At 37.8% G+C, this 22,992-nt stretch overlaps 2 protein-coding genes across 4 annotated transcripts; one reads left to right on the forward strand and one right to left on the reverse strand.

The window, feature by feature from the left end:
• Positions 1-1,890: 1,890 nt before the first annotated feature.
• On the forward strand, positions 1,891-6,077 carry LOC121775913 (E3 ubiquitin-protein ligase FANCL-like). Of its 3 annotated transcripts, none has more exons than XM_042173003.1 (11): positions 1,891-2,110; positions 2,186-2,257; positions 2,565-2,635; positions 3,589-3,661; positions 3,749-3,823; positions 3,930-4,044; positions 4,193-4,250; positions 4,349-4,420; positions 5,135-5,265; positions 5,402-5,525; positions 5,596-6,077. In XM_042173003.1, exons 1-11 carry the CDS (start codon positions 2,081-2,083, stop codon positions 5,597-5,599), a joined length of 825 nt encoding a protein of 274 aa, XP_042028937.1. In that variant the 5' UTR covers positions 1,891-2,080; the 3' UTR covers positions 5,600-6,077. The 3 variants fall into 3 exon arrangements, with proteins under 3 accessions (XP_042028937.1, XP_042028936.1, XP_042028938.1); XM_042173002.1 differs by having other exon boundaries at positions 5,806-5,888; XM_042173004.1 differs by having other exon boundaries at positions 5,358-5,603.
• A 1,497-nt stretch (positions 6,078-7,574) lies between these two features.
• On the reverse strand, positions 7,575-9,002 carry LOC121777748 (probable xyloglucan endotransglucosylase/hydrolase protein 7). The gene is made up of 4 exons (XM_042175097.1): positions 8,797-9,002; positions 8,621-8,721; positions 8,281-8,477; positions 7,575-8,196 (listed from the first exon to the last, which is right to left on the reverse strand). Exons 1-4 carry the CDS (start codon positions 8,972-8,974, stop codon positions 7,806-7,808), a joined length of 867 nt encoding a protein of 288 aa, XP_042031031.1. The 5' UTR covers positions 8,975-9,002; the 3' UTR covers positions 7,575-7,805.
• Positions 9,003-22,992: the final 13,990 nt, after the last annotated feature.

A 22,992-nucleotide genomic window follows, 5' to 3' on the forward strand; every position in this document is an offset into this window, starting at 1 on the left:
TTTCTCTAAATTGTTTTTATAATAATTGATGACAATTGTCATTTTTGTTTCAAATGTTTATGGCTAATTAAAAGCACGGAGCCTAGATGATTAAGTATTTCCGAATATATTTAGATGATTGAGTATTTCCGAATATATTTAGAGCATGATGGTCTATGCAAAATTCAATCTTATTGTATTAAGCTACAAATATGGAAGTTATATTTAGATATAACTGAGATCACTGTAAGCATGTTTTTAGATTATTTTAGAAAAATGGCCTAAAATGATTTATAAATGACCTTAAATATGAATTTTATAAAATGAGCTACTATGAGTACTAATAATGACATTCGTATATAAGATAATAATTATTGACTATTAGATAGGAAAATCCCATCGTCAGATTATTTTGATCAAAATCCTATTGTTAGATATGCATTTTGATTTTTTATAGAGAAATTTGATTCAGCTTATAAAGAACAATTTTTTTAAAAAAAAAAGGTTAATAGTTCACCATCTACCTCATAGTAATTTGAACTATCTATTAATTAGAGGGGAACCATCTTACCTCTGAATTGCACTTTATCATCAATTTATAAAGGTAGTATGTATACACAATTGTGTATGTATATATGAATAGGGTTATCCTAAATTAAAGAAACCCTATTTGTTAAAGTAGAATACGTACATCAATAAATTTATTATACTTATTACTTTAATAATTACCGACCAATATGATTATCAATCAATCATCAGTGCCATTATTTAATTCTTTTCAGTACAATCACACGCACACCAACTATTGTTATAATTAGAAGATAATGTAACCAGACACTTCCCCAACAAGAAAATAGTGGCATTTTAACTTTTATATATTTATGGATAATATCATCATGAAAAAATATTAACAGAAACTCAACTATTTTTATAATATTTTATACATCAATTCCATATGATGATTTAAAACATTTTTTATAAGTTATACAATATTTTAAAAAAAAATACTGCGCTAAAAACCCTAATATATAGTACTAGTAGTTAATTTTGTACTAGTTATATAGTTCTGGCCTTGATCATCATGTGATGTGTTCGAATACATGATGTGTATATTACTAGTATATAATAATAGAATTTTGTATGTTTATCTTTTACAATTTTGGTGTCATATGTACCTATTTTACCTACCACATATTCACTAGTATTTTTCTAAAATAATACTATGCCAATAATTATTGAAAAGTTCCCAGCAAACTTAAAACAAAGACGCAATTAATTTGTTACGTTCTTCTGCTTTTTGATAGTCGGATTTATTTTATGGTATTAAATATAAATTTAAGGTGGATCAATTAATAAATCTCGTTATTGACGGAGTAATTTTTATTAACTCATAAAGTTAAATTTGTAGTATATAGTTAATGCTCAAACTTAATTGTATGTATAATGTATATTTACTAATTTGCTGTTGGAATAACATTATTTTCGCTTTTAAGTACGTTTAAATTTTCAGATACTCTGTCAATTTGATTTAGCAAAATTGTGACTCTTTAGTTGCATGTCTATATTTCCAACGTTTCTCGAATTATTTATCTTCCATATTTCAATCACATTTATTCAAAATAATGGGGTCGGGTAAATTCACATTTCAAATATCGGATGCAATCCAAAAATTGGCTTCAATAACAAACGACAACAGCAAAGTAGTACTCCATTTTAGAATTTAGATGATGGAAGCCATTCATTTTAATTTTTCGTAATTGTAAAATTTAAATAGATATTGGGCTGGATCCATTTTTTGTACAATACGTTGGGCTCCAATTGTGATAAGCCCATTATCTAATGTGCCCAGTGATAGAAAACTTTTTGCAGAATAAAATGATGCTCCAAAATAAAGTGCCAATATTTGACCACCACCGTCCGCTAATCGCCGCCGAGAAATTGGCCGGAACTGCACGGTTATTCACATTTTTGACACAGTTTAAATGAAGCTGTATATTCAATTTCCGGTTACTGTATAATTTACTCCAATTTTGCTCCACTAGTTTTAACTTCTATCAGAGACAGTGTTTGTTGGCTGCAATTTGATACTGCTAATTTTGCTATGAATTCGGAGATGGAAGTCGGCAGCAAGGTACATTTCACGCTTTCATTTTAATCTCGGAGACACTGGATGAATTGCTTGTTAATTGTGTCTCTGGCATTGTAGAAATTCACTGACAAAAATAGATGCTGGGAGCTGGAAATGTCGTCATCCTTCTGCCGCAGAATATACACGGAGGTAATTTCTATTCAGAATATAGCGCCTAGATATTAGGTATAAGTTGTATACGAGCTTTTGACACAAAGCGCATTGTTAATTTTTTGGAGTGTAGTTGTGTGCGCGCGTGTTTCCCCCATGCGCTTCGACACAATGTATATTCGATAACAGAGGCTACCCTTACAATTGATGCAAAAGTGCTTAATTGAGTTGCAGATGCTCTTGTATGTTATGACATGATCACTTATTTATGTTTTGATAAACTATGAAGGCTTTCACACTCAGATCATACTGCGGTTTTCTAGGATTAATTTGTGGAAATCTACAGGTCGAAGAGGTTGGATGGGAGCACCTTGTGAAATTGGGGGAAGATCTGACATTTATTAGGTTCCGTATCATGTAAGCATATTTGCTCTACCAGTTACATTACTGAAACAGTGTATGTTGCTGTGAATTTTCAATGTCACAGAGCATGTTGCGTTTCCTTTCTCATAAATACCATTCTTAAGCGATAAGAAATGAAATAAACTATTTCGTATGAGTGTGTAGACATGATTCACTAATTGTGGATTTGGAATATCACTCAGGAGAAATTATCATAGCATTAAGGCTATTGCCTAATGCTAGTTCTGTTTAATGTTTATTATGCACGCTGAGTTAAATGGGATGGGAACAAAGTAGTACTGCTATTGCAGACCAGGGAAGATGCTCCGAGTGATGTACAAAGTCCACTTTTCTTCATTTATCATAAACAGAATTATGACATGGAACTAGTCCAAGTAATTGAGCTTAGTTTCGAGTTTTGACTGCATGCACGTGAAGCACTTCTGCATGAGGCTCAATGCTCTTGTTGTAACATGGTCTATAGTAAGTGCTTACATAAAATGACCTTGAATTGAGAGGGAGTGAGAACTATTTGTAAGTGTAGTAGACTATGACCATTCATCTTTTTGGTTATAGTCCTTGGTCTTCTTGATACAAAAATTGCTTGGTTGTAAATTTATTTGACCTTAATTTTTGCTGGCCATATGACACATCACTCTTCTTGCACTCCAATTTACATAGAAAAGCTTCTTACTCAGAATCTACATATGCATATTAACAAGTCAGTATATCAAATTGTAACGTTATCTCAGAAAGCTTACTACGTTTCTGATTATTACATTTCATTTTTCATCTTGCTTTTTGACGCATGAGTCTGAATAGATAGTTTTTACATTTCACCGAATATCCGAAATATCATTATTGAAATAGGTAAAAAACCCGGATGACAGACTATTGCTGTTTATTTTTCTTTATTACTGTTTATATTTTTCGTACATGCTCTTAATCATGAATGGTGCATGTGCTAGGGACAATAAGAGGAGAGCGCATATTGTGGAGATAACCCTGGATAAGACCTATCCAATTCCAAGGTCTCCACCGGTTTGGATTTCTCCATGACCACTTCTTTTTTGGTTGATTGTTCTCCAGAAATTTGTGTAGGAACTAAGATCTTCATCATGCCCTCAGGATGTGCCTTATAATTCTCATCTGGAATGGTCATCAAACTCGAGATTAAGAGATGCTGTCCAGCAGTTTCAGAGGGTTGGTGGAAGTTTTTTCAATTTTGTTTCCAATTGTTAATTAACAAAACTGTTTTCTGTTGCCATTTCTTGTTGCATGATTTCTATTTGGTCATTGCTTTGCCTAGCATGTGGATAAGCTCCAGGACTTTTGGCTGACTTTGGATGACATTGATCGGTCTTTTTGCGTTATTGATCCAAAGCACTCGCACCTTGCAGTGTCGTATCGCCAGATAAAAATAGGTTAGTTTGTATGATAAGTATTTAGAGATCTCTTAAAATTCACAGAAAAATCATTTTACCAAATCAAATGCTGTCTATTGAACTAATTTTAATCACTCATACAGTTCCTTGGTTTATTGCTCATACTGCCAATATTGATTTTTTCTAGGAAGTAATTGCTGTATTGTACTATCTATCAATGTCGATGATCCAAGATCCTTGCCAGAGTAGGATTCTCTAAACAAACAACACATTTTAAAAATATTTAGTACAATTAGCAATGGTATTAGAATTTCTTGTACTGACCGGACTTTTAATCTGGTAGATGTCGCTTCCTTGGTTCAGATACGGAAGTCAACACTTTGAGAGATATTTGGAAGCAAAATTGTAAGAAATGGTACTTTAAAAATCTTTTTTCACTATTCTGCCGCCTTAGAAAAGTTACTGGGTAGTGAATGTGAATCTCTATCATGTGGTTGTGCATAATATAAGGTGCGTGCTTATGGTTAGGGCTGTCTTATGTATATGTTTGGCAATATATGTGAATAATAAAACACTACAAAGTGCTACTGATATTTTTGTTGTACTATGCTGTCAGATATTCCCAATTTGAATTTGGCCCTAAAGTTAAAACCTAATTTAATGCTGAAACTAATTAAAAAATTGGTGTTGTATTTAGCTCTATTTGCAAGATTATTAGGAACTAAAACTAACCTGCAGCGATGTTCTGGTAAATGGAAAGTTGCTTTGGTCTACTTGGTATTTTGAGATATATTGCGTACAGCATTGGCATGTCTAATTGGTGCAGTCAATTAAATTTCTAAGATGACAATTTTCATATTTCCTCCATCAAAACCTTTATCGTTTGTTGTAAATATGGATAAAATAAAATCTTTTTTGTCATATGATATATTGGATCTTAGTTGCTTGAACCTCATGAAGTAGTTTATTAGAGTACTACTTTTGTTGCATCTGTTTATGCTGCCAAGTGTTGTGTCACTGCCATTGTATTGTTTATTTACGATCTTTAATCAATACAAGGCATACAGCTTCTTATGCTTACTAATATAATCTCTTTGATAAGTAATATTCACTTTTTTTCTGGAAATAGGACAAGAGAAAAATCATGTCCTGAAAATCTTCTGCATATATTTGGCAATCAGTTACCACAACCATCACATCTCCAAAAGAGTGAGGAGCAGGTTGAATGTGGCATTTGTTATGCCCAATACCTTCCGACAGGTTCCATCTTCGACTTCCAATTTGCTGGAATTGACATTACTGCTACCACTCACCACAAGCTACCTGAAATTTTCCATGCCTCTACCACCTAGATTGGAAACACATCCATAGCCATCAATTTTTTCCTTGCTTCTAGATGATGAACTTGGTGCCAAGAGTGGAACTGCAACTGATTATTCATGCGAAAATGGGAGATGCAATCGAGCATTCCACAGTGTTTGTCTTGGCGATTGGCTCTGCTCTATTACGACTACAAGGCAGTAAGTTATGCTCTTACATTATAACTTAATTTTATGTAAATGTCCATGAGGCCTACTAAACTAAAAGCAGATAAAGCAGCAACAAGAAAGTAAATAACTTCAGTTTAAAGAGAAGAAACAAGAAATAAACAAACAACACATACACATAACCAGGTATGGTTTCAGAATATAGTTCTGCATAGCATCGATTTATATTGCTAGATCTCTGGAATGAACCATCATCATACTTTGTTTCTCTGATAATCTTATTATGCTAATGTGCATCTGCATTTGAATATAGGTAATTTGATGTTCTGTTTGGGAACTGCCCTTAGTGTTCAGACCCCGTTGCAGTCAAACTCAGCATGAAGAAGTAAAATTTACTACTATTACCGTAGATGGCAAAACACTGGTTCCTATCTTAAGGGGTGAAACCGTGAAAATGTAGAGAAATATGTGAAGAATAGTTCTAGTATATGCTCTTGTAATCTATGTCGGCCATTGGAAATGTGTGTTGAGAGAACAAATCCCTAGTTTGCTTTATTATATGGAAAATGATGAGTTTTGATATTGCATGAGAATCTCCGATTAAGATTTGGTGTGCAATACTACAGCTGGTAGTGATTGAGATCTAGTCATGATTGGACCCACGCAATGACATACAGATTCTTCATCCTACAAGTTGAATTGCAACCCCTTTGGCTATGGGGCCTCACTCTGCCTCTGCTTATCATACCCATATATCTTTAACACTGCACAATTTAGTTACTGCAGTTCCAATACCCCATCTCCTCTCTTTTCCTACACATTACATTTTTTGAAACTAATGTCTGCTGTCCAAAAAGTACTGCTGCACCATACAACTTTTCTGGCAAAGTGTTCTTTTAGTTCTAAATGAGAGCTCATTGACCATTGTCAATTTTTTCAGTACTAAAATCTACGATTTTTGACTGAATATATTCAACACCAAAGTCACATATATTCAGAAACTGTGGGAGTTGAAGCAAAACATCATGATATCCTTACAAAAAAAATTAATAATATCCAATACCAGGACATGATTGGCTTACAATATAATACTTACTAATTCTTGGGAAAATATTGTTCCCTGGGTCTCGTGCAGGCCTGTTTTCCAAATGCAACATATCCCAAATAAAAATCTTCCATATCATAAGGCTAGGGATGGGTAAAAATACCGAAATACCGCTCTTACCGTATCGAAAAAATATCGAAAATACCGGATTTTCGGTATACCGCAATTTTCGGTAAGGTATCATACCTTACCGATTTATTTCGGTACGGTAACAGTATGAATTTTCATATACCGGGCTATACCTAAAATACGGTATATACCATAATTTTAGGTATATACCGAAAATATGGTACATACCATAATTTTCGGTATATACCGATATCAATATATGCCAAATTATATCAAGTAAATTCATACTTTTACCAAACAAATAAATATTTACATGTAGAAATCAAATCTTGCCTCATTATAGTTGTCGGGTAATCATATAAATATAAAATCAAATAAACTCAATTAGGAAAACTTGATATCGTTGAATCAATTAGTTTCAAACAAATATAAGATTTTAGTTAAATTAGTTCCAAACAAATATCGTTCAACGTTATGTGATTGCGTGGAGTTTAATTGATGCAGTTTTTTTATTGAATATGTTTGAGTTTGATTAAATTTCATGTTTTTTAAGTATTTTTAAAATTTTATTTTCATTTGTGTTTGTATTTAGAATTATTTACAAAATAATGATATTTTGGTATGTCGTATTGTAGTCCGATATACCGTAAAACTCTGGTATACCGCAAAAGTACGGTATACCGAATTTTGATATGTCATACTGAAAATAAGGTATGATATCGATATTGAAATTTGTCATACCGAAAATAAGGTATACCGAAGTTCGGTATACCGAAAATTTTGGTAAGGTAATGGTATGATTTTTTTCTCATATCGAATTTTCGATAAGGTATACGGTATGATGGTTTCGGTAAGGTATATCGTACCTACCCACCCCTACATAAGGCAATAGTATATAATACAGGAAATGAATAATTCAAGAAAGAATAACGGCTTTCTTGATATACCATCACCCAAAAGAGAGAAAAACATATCGCTTTCAACAATTACACCGACATCACCTTCCCAATTCCATATTACAAGATATACACATCCAAGAAACTCAATACAAAACAAAATAAACCCAGACTTGCTTTATAGTAGAATAACATAGAGAAGGAAACATATATATATATATATATATATATATATATATATAATCATATTCCGGCGAGACATTCGGGTGGGACGACAGGGAAGCGGGACCTGTCGGTGCAGTAGTCGTAGATCATGTGGTTGGTGCGGACCCAGCGGTAGCGCCTGGCAGCTTCTGGGGTGAGCTGCTGATAGGCTGCGGCCTCCCACCAGTTTTTGGGGTTGGAGGCGCAGGTAGCTGGCCCTGGAACCTGACACCCTTCAATGTCGAAATCTTTGTAGTAAGCGTAGAATGGGGCCTTGCTCCAGTTGATCTTCTCCAGGCCGCCTCTCGTGGCCCAGTCGTCGGCCTCCCATAGAGTCGAGTAGACTCCCATTGGTTGGAATTTTGGGTATGGAATTCCTCTTCTCTCATTGTTTTTGTACACTCTTATTGGCACTTCATCCACAGAGAATCTGCCAAAAAGCAATTTAAATATATAAGCCAATTATAGTACTACTTACATAAATATGATAGTACTATTAATTAAATGGACTTACATGATGTGGTGATGGTTCCAAAAGATGGAGTAAGTGTGGAAATCAAGAGAGGGGTCAAACCAGAGATTTATCCGTTGCTCCTTGTCACCTTTACCGTGGGCGTACACATTGGTTTGAACGGTGTAGGGCTGTCCCGATCGGTTCCCCAGGAACTCAAAGTCCAGCTCATCGCGGACGTTGAATGTGTCTGAGATCATCTGTACATGTATGTACACATCCACAAATTACCAAATGTGCAAACAATATATAAGTTGAGAACAACATCTGAAGCATAATATCTCATACTAATGTGGAGTTATGGATTAAACAACAAAATAAAAGAAAATGAATATGTACGTACGTAGAAGGCGGTGACAGTCCCGGCAGAGTCACCGGGGACGAGCTTGATCTTCATGCTCACACGTCCGAACAGATATTGGTGCTTGGAGGCGAACCCGCAACCTACAATAATGGCGTTCAAATGATTAGTTGAACAAAACAAAATAGTAGTAAAGAGTAGTAGTATATAATAGCTACCAGAGGATTGATCAAGAGTGAGCTGAATGGCTCGGCCGCCATCCAATTGGCGAACGTGGGAATCGGCCCATGCGATTCTGAAGTCCTGACTGAAGGTTGCAGGTCGACCATTCACACTCAAGCAACACAATGCCAATGCCAAAGCCAAAGCCAAAAGACATAGTATGAATCGAGCCATCTCTACTTTCCTCAGCTGTAATATAACATCCCAATCTGGGGCTATTTATATTGTACTACGAGTCACACACAGATAGAGCTTTCCACACAGCTAATGCAAAGCCGTCAAATGGACCCCACCCCCCATTTCTCACCTCTCATACACTACTTCCTTTATAATCTCCCTTCTCAATTCCCAATTAGGGCATCCACAATGGGGCGTCACGTCAGAAGTTTTATCCTCCTACCCCCACCTGCAATGGGGCGCCCTAAGGCGCGCCCTATGCATTTTATTTTATTTAAATATTTAAATAATAAAAAATTGGAAAAAAACTTCATTTCATATATAAAAATTAATACATTACAATATGAGAGAGGCGAGATGTTCGTATGAATAAGTGAATGAGAAACGAGGTTTAATAGAAAAAAAAAACGCGTGACATCGTCCGCGACCATCGTCCGCCGATCCCGCAATGGGGCGCCTGATGGCGCGGACGATGGCCTATCGTACGCGCCCATCGTCCGCCGAGCCCACAATGGCGCGGACGATGCATCGGGCGTGGGCGTAGGGCGCGGACGATGGCAGACACCCACAATGGGGCGGACGATGGCACGCATCGGGCGTGTCATCGGGCGTCCCATTGTGGATGCCCTTAGCCTCTTATTAATCACACTTACGTTTTCATTAGGTTAGTACTAGTGTCATTTTCATCATCTTTAAGTAAATATTTGAATTTGGTAAGAATCATTAATGAATAATGTATGTAGCTAATACATGTCTCTGTCATATTAATTGATTTAAAATAATTGATCGGAGGTGAGAATTAATGAGGTATAAGAGGCTCTAAATTTCGAAACGTGGGGAGTGAAGGAAGAGATGGTGTAGTAAATTAAATGGTGAAATGAAAGTTTTAAGAGGTGGAGTGGTGACGGCAGAGACATGGGGAAAGTGGTACCACACATTTGTTTTGTTAGCATGGAAATGGCCAAATATATAAATTCAATCTTTTTGTTTGGTGCAGCATATAACATTAAAGGCGATGTCACCCAATCACTGTTCCAATCCAATAATATTACTAGTAAGAAAATTAATTTATGATATATCCACATCCATATATAAGACTCACAGTGCCAGATCAATTATGCTATTGCCACACCCACACCCAAACTATTCATGTGGTTAGACACTCCCAATGGTTGTTATACCAAAGATTATGGATTATTGGGATGACTCTAACACAGCAATTCGGTTCTTATAATGAATATATAGCTCATATAAGGATACAATGATATATGACAAAGTATAATTAATGAGAGATCTATCTAGAGTCTAGACATGGAAGACTTCTTTAGTGGAGGAGGATTTTGTGGTATAAGGCCAATCTGGAGGATGTGGACTTGGTTTGAGAGACAATTATGCATATTAATTTGGCTAGATTTAGATTTTGCAGCTCAGCAGTCATCTTGGATGTTCACCTTCTATTTTGATTATTGACTTAATTATCTCTGATCCTTTAATTTTTTTCATATTTTTTTGAGTTGGAAATTTTCTTAAATATATTGAGAAAGATCCAAATGTATGTAAATTTAAAGAAAAAGGAATACTCCCTAAAAGAAAAGAGATCAAGAATGAGAAGGGTTAGACTACAAATACATTTTAAAATAGGAAGTTAGAATCATGACCTTTTTTGTGATATATGTCTAAATTTGTTGTGAAAATGTATAAATCTCAGTAATAGACCATTTAGTATGTAACTATTTATTTTTAGAGGGAACATCATTTTTGGTCCACGAACTTTGCCAAAGTATCATTTTAGGTCCGTGAACTTTGAAAATATCATTTTAGGTCCGTGAAATTTGAGTTAATATCATTTGAGGTACTTTTTACTATTTTCAAATTTTTTTGGACGAAAATACCCTCAATACCTTAAAATGTATATATTTTTAATAAATTTATCATATACTCATATTTTTTTATAAATATCTGTACAATATATTTTTGACAAATTTTCTAAATATAATTTGATCTTAAATATTATCACTTAATTTTGTGACATGCAAGTAAAATTGCTTCTTCAATTTTTTATATTAATTTTTTTAAATTGAATAAAGAACTTTTCTTTAATAATAAAAAATTGAATAAAGATCTTTTCTTGCATGTCACAAAATTAAATGATAATATTGAAGGTCAATTTATATTTAGAAAATTTATCAAAAATATATTGTAAAGATATTTATAAAAAGATCTTTATTCAATTTTTTATTATTAAAGAAAGTTCTCTATTCAATTTTTTTTTAAAAATAATATAAAAAATTGAAGAAGCAATTTTACTTGCATGTCACAAAATTAAGTGATAATATTTAAGGTCAAATTATATTTAGAAAATTTGTCAAAAATATATTGTAAAGATAATTATAAAAAAATATGAGTATATGATAAATTTAATAAAAATATATACAATTTAAGGTATTGAGGGTATTTTCGTCCAAAAAAACTTGGAAATAGTAAAAAGTACCTCAAATGATACTAACTCAAAGTTCACAGACCTAAAATGATATTTTCAAAGTTCACGGACCTAAAATGATACTTTAGCAAAGTTCGTGGATCAAAAATGATGTTCCCTCTTATTTTTATATCATCAACTTTTATACTGATATTTTATTTGTTTTTTCAGTCGCCTAGAACAGTTTATATGATAACAATATTTTTTTTGTTTTTCGAGCCTGAGTACCTAGAAAAAAAAGGAGTAGTTTATACTAATAAAATAGGATAGAGAATGTAACTTTTGCTATTGTGTAAAAGTAAGGGAGAATAGGAGCGAGACAAATAAGTGGAATCATAATAGCATATGATGTAAATAATGAGCCATTGTTCACCATGTTTTGAATTTTCATAGTGCCCTATTGAAATGAGATGTCCAAATAAGATAAAGATGATTTATTAAAATTGGAAAACTTAATTTGATGTTTTTATTAACTTATTAATGGCTCAAAAAGGAGGCTAATAACAAATAGGGTTGTGGCAATAGGATAAAAAGATAAAAATGTTAGCTAATAAGTGGCCCATGAGAAAGGCAATGTGGGCCTTCCAGTTGGTGGGCCTAATTATATACTTATGGAGTCAGATAGCAGACGCCCAGCGCCACATAATCTCTCTTTGTAGGATCAATCGCCCTCATTATTTCTGCTACAAATTTATGAAATTGTATTGGATCTACCCTACATCCATAGTTTTATGCATCCGTGATCACCTATTAATACATATTCATTTTTAGCAGTTTCTCTGTAAATAGTAATTTCACAATTTTAAGTCGTAACAAAACTTTATGCGAGAGTAAATTAAACCTATCGAGTAAATCTCATTAGTCAACAATCACATATATTAACTAGGGTAAAAGGTGTATTTTGTCCCATCATTTGAAGTGTTTATCCGAAAATATCTCATCGTTTAGGTAATCATCATTTAGACCATCCACAGTGTCCGCCTGATGCATCGGGCGTGCTATCGCCCGCCACTGTAGCTATGCGGACGATGCCCGATGCATCGTCCGCAGACGATAGGCCATGGAACACGCATCGGGTGTGCTATCGGCCGTCCCATTGCGGGCGACGCGGACGATAGCACGCCCGATGCAACTCGTTTTCTTTTTTTAAATTCTTCAAAATTTATATATATACACCACACTTCTATTTCTTCCTTTCATTATTCCATTCACTCTTTCATCTCATTCTCTCTATTTCAATTTATAATGAATTCCGGTGATTTTCCAAATTCGAATAGTCCAAACGGATTTCCGATGTTCGGTGGTGGTGCACGGTGGCCGGGTACAGACCCTGACGAATACCGGCCCTTCGACTCCAACACCTAGTACGATCCGGATTTCAGCACGTATTAGTACAGGGGGCTGTCAGACATGGAGCCGTCTCCCACCCCACCCCCCCACGGCCGCGGTGGAGTATGTTTCAGCACGTATTCGTACAGGCTGTCAGACATGGAGACGTCTCCCACCCCTCCCCGCGGCCGCCCCTCTGCTTCCGCCGCTACACCCCCAAGAAGAAGAGGAACAAGCAAAGAGCCCAGAAGTTGCCACCTCGGGGGAAGAATGAAGAATTCACCCCAAGGAGAACGAACTACAGTCAGGAAGAAAGCATTCTCCTGACGAAGTGTTGGGTTGATATTTCAGAGGACCTAGTGTTTGCCAACAACCAAAAGCAAATCGCGTAATGGGAGCGCATTACTGAGCGCTACAACGAGAGCCGGCAGCCGCCTACAAGTGCCATAGGGAGCAGCTCCGCAAGCACTGGGATTAGATGAAGAAGCAACTCAATTTGTTCTCGGCGGAGTACGAGAAGTGTTTGAGGGAGCAGGGCAGCGGCGAGAGTTTGACTGATGTGTGCGATAGAGCGCCTGCGTCGTACATTTCATTGTGCGGTGAGTTCAAGCACTACTTCTCCTGGCTGATCGTGAAGGACAAGCAGAAGTTCCAAGGAGGGAATCTGCTCATATCGGCTTAGTCGAAGAGGACGAAGAACACCACCGCCGGTGATTATACGAGCAGCGACAGCGGCGCCCCTCCGATGGACCTCAACCAGAGTCGATGTACGAGGATGAGAGTTCGGGCACACCGATGTCCTCCCGGCGTCCCATTGGCAACAAGGCTGCCAAGAACAAGGGCAAGGCGAAGGCGACGTCCTCACAGAACCCGGCCCCGACCGCAACCCCGATCTCGACCCCGACCCCGGCCCCGACTTCGGCTGCGGCTCATGCCTATGGGGAGTAAGTGGCGGCCGCCAACCGGAGGACTTTTTGGACACACACAATGCCCTCATGCAGTGTGAGGACCCGGGTGAAGCCGAATACTTCAAGAGGATGATCGATGATCTCCTGCGCCAGTTGGGAATGATTTAGAGTATACGCTTTTATCTGTAGTGCACTTGTTTTTTATCTCCACTCTTGTAACTTTTTTTTAATGAAGTAAATGTTGAATTTGCCTTAATTGTGGTGCTTTTTTTATTTATTTTGCTTGATATATTTGCAAACATAAAAATTAAATACAAAATTAAATTGTGGCGCTATATGGCGGACTATAGGGCATCCCACTACAGGTGGAAGGGTAGGAGGATAAAATGTTGATGTAGCGTCCTATAGGGCGGACTATAGGGCACCACACTGTGGATGCTCTTAGTACTTGTCCCTTTATTTTTGGGATAATATTTCATGTAAAAAATTAATGGTGACTTGAATGTCGATGTGACAATCAAAATTACACGTCAATTACCCAATTAAACATTGATTATACAACATTACACATTGATACTTAATTGATGTGTAATTTCGATTGTAATGTCGATATTTTGTTAGATAGAATTTTTTTAAGAACATTTTGTTCTAAAAAAATAAAGCAATGGGTACTGAATGGTAATTACTTAAACGGTATGACATTTTCGAGTAAACGTCTCAAACGATGAGACAAAATCGAACATTCACCTTATTAAGTACTCCCTCCGTCCCGGGCTACTCGCCCATTTCCTTTTCGGCACGGAGATTAAGGAATGAGTGTATAGGAAAGTCAAAAATGACGGCTGTAGGTAAAAATTTTTACTAAAAATGGAAAGAGTGCAAGTAACTTGGAACGCCCAAAAAGGAAATAAGTGCGAGTAGTGCGGGACGGAGGGAGTATAAAATATATTCCATTTATTGATAATATATACCCTTGCATAAATAAGACTTACTAGATGATAAGGCAGTTCATTTGACATAGTAAATTAACATATTTAAAACTTACATAAGTACCAGTAATATACTGTATATCATATTTAGCTTCTAAGAATACATGGAGTATTAAATGTAACTTAAGAATAAGTAATTTTCAATTTTCATGAACATCAAATTTGCGATAATGGCAACTAGACTGATATTGTCGACTTGTCGTTATATGGGTGTTTAATAGACAATGATGGATATGCGTCCGTACAGTTTATTAACATTTAACTTTGTTTTATTAATAGGAATAAGAGAGGTTCACTATAGATAATATTCAAAGCTACGCTTCTTTTACTAGTATTATTTTGGTATAGCATTTGATGGCTTATATATTCTACGGTAAGTCTGAAGACATTTGCTAATTGTATTTGGTATTCAGGCCATGTTTGGTTGCCAGGATTCTGTCTGGGAAAGTAATCTGATTCCTTAAATTTTAAATTCCAGTGTTTGTTTCCGTTTTTAATCAAACTGAGAAAATAATCAAAATCCTGAAACAAGGAAAGTTAGTACAACTTTTCAGGATTCTGAATCCTAACTTTTCTTAGGTATTCTTTTTCCCAGTTGTAGGATTCTTACATATTTAATGCAATATAATATAATTTATTATTATTATTATTATTATTATTATTATTATATTATTATTATTATTATCATCATCATCATCATCATCATCATCATCATCATCATCATCATCATCATCATCATCATCATCATCATCATCATCATCATCATCATCATCATCATCATCATCATCATCATCATCATCATCATCATCATCATCATCATCATCATCATCATCATTATTATTATTATTATTATTATTATTATTATTATTATTTATTAGAATATTTCAAAAATAATTTAAAAGTATAAACCATACTTAATTTCAGGATAATAAATAACTATAATTCAAATTATCATAATTATAACTATATTATTAATATTTTTTTTATTTTTATTATCATATTAATAATAATAATTTATTAAATACTTAAATATAATTATAATAATATAATAATTATTAATTTATAAATTAGTAATTAACAATAAACTTGTAGTGAAATTTTAAATTATAAAATTTATTCAATTAAAAATTATGTAAATATAATGATAATAATAATAATAATCTTATTTATTATTATATTATTATATATTATGATGTATAATCCATATTTAGACTATCCATCGTAATAATAAATAAAATAAGATAATTATTATCATTTGTAATTAATAATTTATTAAATAATAAGTATTATTATTTTTTATAAATAAAAAATGATAAGTATATTTTTAGTTTAGTGTTTAAATCAAATATATACTTTCAAATCTTGATATTTTCCAAACACGGAAAAGTAAAGTTATTAGAAATCATATTCCCGGGAATCATTTTCCCAGGAATCATTTTCCTTGCCAACTTTACTTTCCCGCCAACCAAACATGGCCTCAATACTTTATTAGATTAAGATGTAAACCACTCTCATTTAATTAAGTTGGTTATATGGTCAAGTCAGTCATTTAGCTCAGGAACCTATCACGTTCTCCATTCTTGGATAATGTTTGCCTGTGTTAATTGGTCAAAATATGACATTGACATCACACAATTTTGATATGCTAAAAATGCAAAATCATAAACTAGTATGACATAATGATAAATAATTGTGTCAAATCATACTCAAATATCCAGCTTTCATGTATTTATTTTTGAACTTTAGAGAATGGATTTGTAGAATTTTGAATCCTACTGCATTTCACTGCTTAGGTCATTCACATTCCTGGTTCGGGGCCAGGTCCTAAGTTTCATCTATAAGTCTACATGGTCATTCCTCTCATATTTTATTACCAGACTATAATTCCCACAACCTTGCAGGCCACATCTAAGTCCCATTCAGGTCACATATATTAAATTGCATTAATCACAATTACAAACTATTTAGATTTTACTCGTAAAATTGAAAACGTTGAACAATTATAACACGAAAAATTTTGAAAATTCCAAACCTGAAAAATTTAAAATTAAAAGCCCTAAAAAATAAAAAATTACTATCCTTGAAAATTAAAAAAAAAACATTAAAACATAATATAAATACTGGAAAATGTAGGTGCGCTTCCCAATTTTTTCAGTTAGGTGATTTAGTTTGAGAGGGATAAGAATGAAGTTGAATAGATATGCAAATGTTATGGAATGGTATAGTATTTATAGGGAAATTTTCATATTGAAAAAAAAATGAGTTGGGGTCTAGCCCGAGCGCCTGCCGCCGGGACGAGCCGCAACCGGGCGCGTCCCCTGGCCTCTCCAGCATCCCTAGTCACGGCCCAAGCCTCTCCACCGCCACCTCCAACGCTGCTAGGCTCGGGTCAGACCCCAGGTGTGGTCCGGCCCCATTTTTTTCACCCAAACGTTTTGGTGCTCTTAGAAACTGAAGTGTTCACTACAAAAAAAGGCGTTGTTTGCTACCAAATATTTTCTGCTTTTTTTGTAGTGATTATAAAAATTTGAAACTACTCATTTAATAATAACATGGATAAGATATCCAATTTTTAAATGAAAGGATGAAAATAACTTTGAATGATAACATGCTAAATTGAACCCTACGAAAATGCCCAAAAGTGCACGGTGAGGTGAGGAGTAGATGTCATACAACTCATGTCTAGTTTTGTGGCTTAACGTTAGAATAAGGGCCAAAATGATGGTACTGTTTTATAGTGTGAATTTAATTAGCTACAGAGTACTTTATTGGTAAAAGGGGGGTTGTGTCAGAAAAAACAAATTCAGTATCATCCAACATTTTTCCGCTAATCTAAAAAATGAATTTCAAAGTTGGATTTTGATGGAGAAGTTTATTTTTGACAAACATTCAACTGTGGGTTGATGAATCGGCGAATTTCTGATGTTTGTGATGAATGCAGGAAAAACGCAGATCACGACACAGAGAATTTACGTGGTTCGATTTACTGAAGTAAATCTACGTCCACGGGAAGAAGAGAGGGCAGAGTTGTATTGCTTGATCTGTTTTCTACAGCTTACAATACAGACTTGCTATTTTGTATTCTATCTCTAGAGATTGAGAGAATGTCTAGAAGCTAACCCTATCTATCTGATCTAGGTTCTATTTATACATTGAACCAAAATCGTGGCATGCAGCCATTTACTAGGTAGTGGATGTCGTGGAGATCGTGGCGATCTTGCATGGGTCCACTATCCTGCATGAGTTAATGACTGCTTGACACCACTAAATAGATCGTGGGTGTAGTGGAGGTCGTGGAGGTTCTGCATGAGTCCACTATCTCCCAGTTCGGTCGAATACTGAGACCGAACTGCTGAATTATTGCCGAGCAGCTTTTGCCGATCTGAGAGTAGAGCTTGATGCCGACCTGAGAGCAGAATTTGATTAGTTGGCTTTTTCCGAGCTGTAGGCTGGGGCCGAACTCTTTGGTCGTGCCGAACTGAACTCTTTAGTCATGCCGGACTGATACTCTTTAGTCATGCCGAACTGATACTCTTTCTTGGGCTTTAGGCTGATGGGCTTTACTGCTGTTGGGCTTGTTTAGTACGTACTCCATCACTACCCCCCCCCGGAAAGCGAAGTGAATCACTTCGGCATTCTGGATAAAGGTACGGGGTAAGTTGATGTTTGTCCTCGGTCTTATGAAGTGCACTCTTCTTTGACCGGACTCGTCTTTGGTCTGATGAAATAAACATCTTTGACCGGACTCGTCTTTGATCTGATGAAATAAACATCTTTGACTGGACTACGCTTGTGTCCTAATTTGGCGAATTTTATCGCTCGGATCGGACTTTCCGTTGTCCTAATTTGGGGATCGGACTTTCCCTTGTCCTAATTCGGCGAGTTTTATCGCGTGGATCGGACTTTCCCTTGTCCTAATTCAGGCAAGTTTTATCGCGAGAATCGGACTTTCGTTGCAGTTCGTTTCAGACGAAGTGCTTGATTTTTAAGCCGAATTGTGGTCTTGTATCCTCTGTAGAAGCTTTGACTCACAATCGTTGGCTTGTTGCAGCTCGTTTCAGACGAACTGCTTGTTTAAGCTGAATTGAGGTCTTGTATCTTCTGTAGAAGCTTTGACTCACAATCGTTGGCTTATTGCAGCTCGTTTCAGACGAACTGCTTGTTTAAGCTGAATTGTGGTCTTGTATCTTCTGTAGAAGCTTTGACTCACAATCGTTTAGCTTGTATATGTTCTAAGAAGGGGATCAGCCTTCGAAGAACAAGATACCTCAGTAACATTTGTAAGAGACGACACGCACAGAGACAGACAAAACGCATATAGACAAAACGCACAGAGACAAATAAAGACCAAGTAAACCAAATAAAGCACATTGACTGAACAAGACTCAAGACTGACTGACCGGACTGTCTCTTACAAATGGAACTTTTTGAGGTTGGAAATGTGCCATGTTCGGGGTACCTGTTCTCCTGACATGTGAGCCAATTTGTAAGACCCTTTGCCGAGGACTTCTGATACCCGATACGGACCTTCCCATGTGGGTTCGAGCTTGCCCAGCTTTTCTACTCGGCTTACTTCGTTGTTTCTCAAGACGAGATCTCCCACTTGAAATTGCAGCTTCTTCACCCTTTGGTTGTAATACCGGGCTACTTGCTCCTTGTACTTGGCTGCTTTTATGCATGCCAATTCTCTTCTTTCTTCGGCAAGATCTAGCTCGGCTCTCAGTCCGTCGTCATTCATTTCTGAGGAGAAATTTAGAGTTCGGGGACTGGGTACGCCGATCTCCACCGGAATTACGGCTTCAGTGCCGTACACCAGACTGTACGGAGTTTCACCGTTGGAGGTTGTGGGTGTAGTTCGGTAGGACCATAGGACTTGAGGGAGATTTTCTACCCATTGTCCTTTGGCTTGTTCTAACCGAGCTTTTAACCCTTTCACCAGGATACGATTTGTTACCTCCGTTTGTCCGTTTGCTTGTGGATGAGAGACCGAAGTGAACCGCTGTTGAATATTCAGCTCTTGGCACCAATTCTTGAACGTCTTGTCGGTGAACTGAGTCCCGTTATCCGAGATGAGGATGTGGGGTATGCCAAATCGGCACACTATGTTCTTCCAGACGAAATCCAATGCCTTCGAGCTCGTTATCGTAGCTAATGGTTCAGCTTCCACCCACTTCGTAAAGTAGTCCACGGCAACGATTAGGAATTTCATTTGCCGAGGAGCTTGAGGAAGTGGTCCCACTATGTCTATGCCCCATTGCATGAAAGGCCAAGGGCTTTGCATAGTGAATAGATCGGTCTGCGGCATCCTTGGGATATTTGCATGGATTTGGCACTTCGGGCATGTCTTGACGAGCTGCACTGCTTCTTGTACCAAGGTTGGCCAATAATATTCCCATCTTAGAACTTTTTTAGCTAAAGCTCTAGCTCCGATGTGGCTGCCGCACGATCCTTCATGAACTTCTCTGAGGATGTAGTCCGTCTCTTCTGGTCCTACGCACCGCAATAACGGCTGGAGGTAAGACTTTCTAAAGAGGACTCCTTCATGAAGTTCGTACCGAAGTGCTCGGCACGTGATTTTCCGAGCTTCTCTCTTATCCTCGGGCAATTGTCCTTGATCCAGATACTGCAAGATCGGCGTCATCCAGTTCGGCGAGCTGGATACTGAATGTACCTCGGCTTCATCAATGCTTCGATGCATTAATTCTTCCGCCTTTGAGCTCGGATCTGAGGCCAACTTACTTAAGGTATCTGCTCGGCTATTTTCCGCTCTGGGAACGCGGATCATCCGAAAATAGGAGAAACTTCGGCTGATGCTTTGCGCTTTGTCCAAATACTTCTTCATTCTCTCGTCACGAGCTTCACTTGTACCCAACATGTGATTTACTATGACTTGTGAATCACAATGGACTTTGAGAGATTTGACGAGCAGACTTTGCGCTAACTGGAGTCCGGCAAGGAGGGCTTCGTACTCGGCTTCATTATTAGTAGTGGGGAATAGGAACCGAAGTGAGTAGGTTACCTCGTGTCCGTCGGGAGCGACGAGTAAAATACCAGCTCCACTTCCCATCTTGTTTGAAGCTCCATCTACGAATCCGCTCCAGCAGTCTGGCGGCTCTACTTCGGATTCCAAGGGCTGTGCTAGTTCGGCATTGGCAGAATTTTTCTGTTCGGCAATGACAGGGATTGCTTGATCGAACTTGGCCTCTGTAAGAAAATCTGCCAAGGCTTGTCCCTTGATGGCTTTCCGAGGTAGGTACTCGATTGAGTGTTCTCCCAGCTCTATGGCCCATTTGGCGATTCTGCCTGATGCTTCTGGCTTGGTCAAAACTTGCCGAAGAGGCAGATCGGTTAAGACGCATACCTTGTGAGCATAGAAGTATGGCCGCAGTCTCCTTACTGCATTTACTAATGCCAGAGCAATTTTTTCCAGAGGTTGATACCTTGTTTCTGGACCTCTTAATGCTCGGCTTGTAAAGTAGATGGGAAACTGCTTTAGGCCTTCTTCTCGTACAAGCACCGCGCTGATGGTTTGATCTGATGCCGCTAAGTATAAGAATATTATTTCGGCTTCGGTTGGAGCAGAGAGAATAGGAAGCTTGGCTAGATAACTTTTGAGCTCGTCAAAAGCCTTTTTCTGCTCTATGACTTCAGAGACGATTTAGTCTTCTCGGCAGGGAGAGCGTCAATAGTTAGGATTACTCTATCATATTGCGGCTCGTTGTCGTCTTCGGGATCCTGTTGCCTTTTCGGATCCTGAGGAGCGCAGTTCGCACCTCCCTGCTTTTTGTTCCTTTTCGGCTGCTTGCTTTGGTATTTTTTTAACGTCCCTGCTTTCACAAGGGCATCAATACCTGCAGCCAAATGTCGGCACTCCTCGGTATCGTGACCGTAGTCTTGATGGAAGGAGCAATATTGATCCTGAGGTCGGCGTGAGGCCGATTTCGTCGTCCGTCTTGGCTTTTCGAACATATCGGAATGCAGTTCGAAAATTTCCGCTCTTGACTTGTTCAATGGTACGAACTGAGCGGGCGGCTTCTCGGGATTGAGACGGGGTCCCAATCTGTCTTGCACCGGAGCCCTTTGAATTCTTTCAAATGGAGTCCGGCGAGGATGCCCCCGATCGCTATGATCGGGCTTCCTTCTGTCTTCTCGGGACGATGAGCTGTCTAACGACCGTTTGCGACGGTCTGCCTCATCGGCCCGGGAGTACTGGTCCGCAATGTCCCACATTTCCTGAGCTGTCTGCGGACCGCACTCAACGAGCTTCCTGTAGAGAGCTCCGGGCAGGATTCCATTTTGGAATGCCGAGATGACAAGCAGATCGTTGAGATCGTCCACTTGCAGGCATTCCTTGTGGAATCTTGTCATAAAGTCGCTGATTTTTTCGTCGCGACCTTGACGAATAGAAAGCAGCTGAGCCGAAGTGATCCGGGCTTCCGCTTTCTGAAAGAACCTCCTGTGGAAAGCATCCATTAGATCTCGGTAGGATCTAATGCTGCCTTGAGGAAGGCTGTCGAACCACCTTCTGGCGTTCCCGATGAGCAGCTCGGGGAACAGCTTGCACATGTGGACCTCGTTGAGACCCTGGTTCGCCATGTTATATTGATAGCGTCCCAAGAAATCATGAGGATCCACGAGTCCGTCATAGGTTATCGACGGAGTTCGGTAGTTCCGCGGCAAAGGAGTTCGGGTGATATCGTCCGAGAACGGAGTCTTTAATGCTCCGTACATGGCGAACCCGACATCTCTTCGGTACGGAGGAGATGGAGTTCTCCTGTGGTTCCGGTACCGAGGAGGAACAGGAACATGTCGGGGTTGAGGATTCTTTCTCCTGGAAGACACGTCACTACTGCGGTAGTGACTTTCATGCCTAGATGAGGAGGGAGAATCCGTCGTTGTCTTCTCCGGCTGTTGGCTCTTCTGCAGGAAGGTTAAGAACTCCTCCTGCTTCTCGGCCAAGAACAGCTTGACAGCTTCATTTAAATCGGGCTGCTGGGAAGACTCGGTGCGACGACTCCTGGAGTGGCTTGTTCCTTCTTCGTGAGAACCGGAGGTAGATGTCTCCCGAGGCCGTTTTTCAGACCTGCGAGCTGGACTAGCTTCCTCATGGTTATCACGAACGGTATTACAGGTAGTGTGTGATCTGGTATGCATTTTTTTGGGGTAGAAAAAGGGTCAAAAATTCGCTTTATCACAAATTTGGTTCTCTGTTTCCCACAGACGGCGCCAGTGATGAATCGGCGAATTTCTGATGTTTGTGATGAATGCAGGAAAAACGCAGATCACGACACAGAGAATTTACGTGGTTCG

Source organism: Salvia splendens, chromosome 18 (genome assembly GCF_004379255.2).
Source record: "Salvia splendens isolate huo1 chromosome 18, SspV2, whole genome shotgun sequence".
NCBI classification, from domain to species: Eukaryota; Viridiplantae; Streptophyta; class Magnoliopsida; order Lamiales; family Lamiaceae; genus Salvia; species Salvia splendens.